The sequence below is a fragment of the Capsicum annuum genome, chromosome 1, assembly GCF_002878395.1.
Source record: "Capsicum annuum cultivar UCD-10X-F1 chromosome 1, UCD10Xv1.1, whole genome shotgun sequence".
NCBI lineage: Eukaryota > Viridiplantae > Streptophyta > Magnoliopsida > Solanales > Solanaceae > Capsicum > Capsicum annuum.
In genome coordinates, this window is record NC_061111.1 from 13,155,929 (window position 1) to 13,161,039 (window position 5,111).

The 5,111-nt window shown below is 34.1% G+C and overlaps 1 protein-coding gene across 1 annotated transcript; it reads right to left on the reverse strand.

Moving 5' to 3' along the window:
* Window positions 1-3,554: 3,554 nt before the first annotated feature.
* Window positions 3,555-4,714, reverse strand: LOC107853197. The gene is made up of 2 exons (XM_016698200.2): window positions 4,309-4,714; window positions 3,555-3,832 (listed from the first exon to the last, which is right to left on the reverse strand). Exons 1-2 carry the CDS (start codon window positions 4,619-4,621, stop codon window positions 3,813-3,815), a joined length of 333 nt encoding a protein of 110 aa, XP_016553686.1. The 5' UTR covers window positions 4,622-4,714; the 3' UTR covers window positions 3,555-3,812.
* Window positions 4,715-5,111: the final 397 nt, after the last annotated feature.

Sequence of the window (5,111 nt, forward strand, 5' to 3'; positions counted from 1 at the left end):
GGTTTCTTAATTCATTTTCAAAATTAAGTGGCGACTCTCTTTCAAAATTCAAAATTTCTCCGCAAAACAGCCACGATCATTACAACACGACAACAAACGAAGGATTGAGTACTGACCGGTTCTTGGGCAGCAAAATGGAATAATGAGCTAACGTCGATGAGAGTATAATAACAACGAATATTTAGTCAGATTTTTAGTAATATGCACCTCAGCTTGATGAGGTGTCGATGCCACGCTGGCTTTGTCCGTTATTGGATTGTAGGTGTCGAATTTCTAGAAGCCTCGTTGAAGTCGAACGCGGGTCGGATCTGTGGATTTGGGTTTGAGACAGGTCGGGGCTGGAGCATGGTCGTAGTATTGTTGTTGAAGCTGTTGTACGCTCTTGTTGTTGTTATTGAATTATTGAGGGATAAAGAGGAAAGAAAGGTGGGCCGGGTTGGTTATGTGTCTGGGCCGAGTGGAATTGGGCTATGGCTATTGTTTGAAGAAAAGGGAAAACAAATGGGCCTGGGGCAGGATGGTTGCTTGAAGCATGTTTTGGGCTTAGGAAATTATTTGGGTTTAAATAAAAGGATGAATTAGATTTGGGCTATTTATTAAATAGCCTATTGATAGGATTTAGTCAATTGTGTTTAAATTTTGACCTAATTAAAGATTAATCGGCCACTTTTGTTGCAAATGTAGCCAAATCGACTTTAATTAAATTTAATTTAATAAATTGACCAAATTGAATCAACATTTGAAATGAATTTAGCAACTAGTTTAATCCCGAGCTTCCTTGATTCGATAAAATCAAGTAAACATTTCTCCAAATAAACCATTTTTTGAAGTAGATCATTTTCAAATCAAGATTTTAATTATTATATTTATTTTCAAAATAATCTTTAGTTAAAATCCGATATTCCATAGAATAAACATTTAAGTAATCAAATTATATAATATCGCATAATTGAACACGATAATATATAATTGCTACTTAAAGTGACAAAATCACGTACAAAGTATTTTGACAAAAATTTTATTCGGATAAAAAAAATATTTTAATTTTATTAACAACTGAAGAAGCTCGAAATTAAACATTGGTTGGGGAGGGCAAAAATTAGGTGTCAACACTCCAATGAGATTGCTTGGTGCCAATTGTGGCTTGAGGTCGGAATAGATCCTTGTTTGAAACGACTCAAAGAAAATATGTACGGACTTGAGTCAAGAACTTGAGCAATAGAGTTTTAAAGATGTTGAGATATGTTTTAAGACTTGAATTGATATTGGGAAGTGTTGATAAACTTGGATTGGTGTTGTTGAAGTTGATTTACGACAAAAGGAGGTGATTTGCATTGGGTATGGGTGATGTGCGTTGGGGCGGCCTGCTCCAGCAGTTGGGACATAAGTCAGGGGCACTTTGGGCGCATCTTTGGACCTTGGCTACTGCCTTGAGGTGCGGCCTGTCAAGGGCAAACCAGAAGCACCTTGGGAGCAGATGCAAGGCAGATTGTTCGCCTCTTCCTTTGTGTTTGGCCAAAATTGCCCTCCAAATGGTCCCCTCTTCGTACTCTCTTATGGAATCTTCTTTTATGCTTTTGTACAAACACTTTTTCCATAATTTTCTTCCTTATTTTTGAATCAAACACCACCTTTTGCTAAGAATTCAAGATGAAAATATGAATTTTCCCCAAGAACACTAAAGAACACCAAAACTTCAAAATGCTCTAACTCTTGAACCAATGATCGGAATGGGATGAAATTTTTACCCGAGGCTCTTTTCAACCTTATAAACACATTCCACACATCAGTTTGTCCAAATTCACAACCAATTTTTCCATATTTTCATTTCTCTTCACTTTCTTTAAGTTCAAGCTCTCAACAATGGTATCTGACTCAAATGGACTCCGATTAAGCTCAAATTTGAACCCTAGACTCCTATAGTGTTAGAGAACTCAAATCTAACACTAAAAACACAAGAAATACACAAAATCAAAAAACTAAATTTTGACCTAGGACTAAAACGTGAATAGTACTTTTTTTGGAATTTTCAATTTTTGATTCTCTTTTTTGTTGATTTTCGAGATAGAAAAACCCAAGACTAGAACTGTGGGAACGATTCTAAGCTCGGCTCTGATACCAAATGATATACGAATAAAATACGAAATTGAAAACTAAATTACAATACGAATACGAAAGCTAAAGATAGATAGAGAAGCAATAAGATACGCATAGTGCAAGGAATTGAAAGCAAATAAAGGGTGTATCAAACCCCAAACCCTCAATCAATTAAACCAAATAAAGCACCTAAATCTTACGTAGACCTCAAGGGAATCGATTCCCAAGCAACCCACATTTCTAAACAAAAGATCAACACAATCGAATCCACGCTTGCCTCACACTCTCACAAGTGTTCAAATTCATAATTCAACATAAACTACTAACTAAAATGAAAAAAAGTTCTATTTATAGTCTAGGCTAGGTTATTGCATCATATGTGCCAAAAAGTGACCCATTTAGGAAAAGCAAACACATAGAAGCCCATTAGGCACTTGCTAGAGCATATAGGGCACACATGGGGCACATCCCAAGGGTATATTAGGCTTTTTTGAACCGCTCTAGCGGATCTAGTGCGGGTTGGGCGCACCTCCAAAGTGGATGAGGCACATCTCTTCTTTCGAGGGCTTTCTAGCCCTGTTTGATCTTCCATTGGCCTCTCTAACGTCCCTTGAGTCTCCGTGTCATCATAATCATTAAATGGACGCCTTTAGATAGCCCTCAAGAAGTCTTCAAGTGTCATTTTACCCGTAAGCATCCTCTCTAGCACTCCGGAGGCTATTTGGTTTGTATCAGAAGCAGATGAAACAAACATGTCATAAATGTCTATTTTATTTTTTAATTAAATATTATTAACTTTTTAATATATAAATAACTTATAATAATTAATCAGGGGCAAGATAGTAAAATCATGATTGAAGCAACATAAGTAGACATGTCGAAACGTTTAAAAGATTCAAGTGAGTCTCATATAAGATGTCAAGTTAATTTAAAATATCAAAATTTAATTGACCATTGTATGTCTATTTTATCTCATTAAATATTATTAACTTTTTAATACTTAGATAACCTACAATAATTAATTAGGAAATATTTAGTAAAATTATGATTAAATTATTTTTTATTAATATTATTAATTTTTGATATTTAAATAACTTATAATAATTAATTAGGATGATATTTAGTAAAATTACGATTGAAGCAACTCAAACAAATATGTCATAAATGTATATTTTATTTTTTGTATTAAATATTATTAGTTTTTAATATATAAATGGCTTAAAATATTAAGGAGCAATTAAGGTTGTCATGTCATTTTTTTGATAGAATTATTGTATCCGATTATAGTAACTTTTGTGATGGCCGGAGTAAAGTTACATAACTTTTGTGTAATGAATGAAAGAAAAGTAATTTTTGCATAACTTTTGTGTAATGAAGGAAAGAAAAGTGATTTTTGCATAATAAATATAAAGTTAAGTGAGTAACTTTTTGCATAATAGATACAAATTACAGTTGAGTGAATATGAATGAAATTTATCCTTCCATTGATAAAAGAGATCAAAAAGCACATTCTGCTCAATTAAAAGTGGCAATAGTCTTTACTCTTTACATAAAGAAGTGGACCAAGGTTATTACAACTAACAAAAGAAATGGAGTACAATCTTTATTCCAAATGGTCCATCATAACACGAAGAAAAATAAAAAAATAAAGCAAAACACAAACATCTTTCTCAAAGTTATTGCTGAATATACCAGAATTATGATGCATCCCAGCATTAAGGTGGAGTAGTAACACCTGCAAATTCCAAAACAAAAAATAGACATAAGTGATGAGTGACATATATATAGTATTCCCCTATCCCATTTTATGTGTCGTCATTTAATCGAATATGGAATTTAAGAAATAAATGATGACTTTGTAAAGTTTACTAAATTGTACCTCTTAAAATAATTTAATGTTTATTTTTTATTTGTTATTTCTTATTAAGTGGAACCAGTAAAGATAAAATAGGGATGAGTCCACTAAATAATTGTCAAATAAGAAAATATGACATATTTTAAAACGGATGAAGAAGGAAATAGCGACACATAAAATAGGACGGGGGAGTATATTTTTAGAGGCCAAGCTAGTACTCCATTACGGCCATTGTGATTTGTGGCCAAAATTATTGCGGTAGAAAAGATTTTTCCATAATAAACCAATAGAAGTATGTGGAGAAATGAATACGATCTCTCTAGTATTAATCAGAGATCTCCAATTCGAGCACTTACTTCCACACTTAAAGTTACGAGGAACAGTCCTTCCACAACCTTGAATAAGTCTAACAAGTCTCTTGACATTCAAAATAGCAGCCAATTTAGGTGTTATAATTGGACAAAAACATTCCCAATGTGTCACTCTTGCCCTTTGACAACATTCTGCTGATGGATTACTTCCAAACAATACAGGCAAACATGCTTTCTTACCAAGCCTCCTTTCTTCTCTACATGTTGCTTCACTCACCCCTCCATGCCCTACTTTTATCTCCCAACCACATAATATCACTAGCACCATAGTCCAAACCACTATCATATTGGTAGTCATATTTTATGATTCACTTCACCATTGGTTATATTATCCCCCTATTTATAGGACAAAAATTAACTAGTGGGTAGTAGAGGAAAGGAGTGTGTAACTTCTTTTAATAGCTTTTTGACTAGTAGTACTATCATAGTTGTCTTGGTCTCCCACTATGGTTAGAACGTAGAAAACGATGGGTTCGTCATTGTTACGTTATTGACTTATGAACGACTTGGCGAAGAGTATCATGTGGAGGGTAAATTTGGAAAATGGAAAAATTATGTGTGGGATTCAGATGGTTGCGTGAATGAAAAATGAAGGGAATAATTTGGAGGGAAAGCGAGCTTTCACTTAAAGGAAAATCTAGTTCTCCTACATTGGTGGGAAAAAGCAACTTTATTGTGTTTTTATTAAGAAACACACCTTCATATGGATAGTAAGATTAGAACAAAGAGATATCTCGCACCGTCGTCGTCCTCGCTCGCTCGGCTCGGCTTGGATTTAATTGGATCGA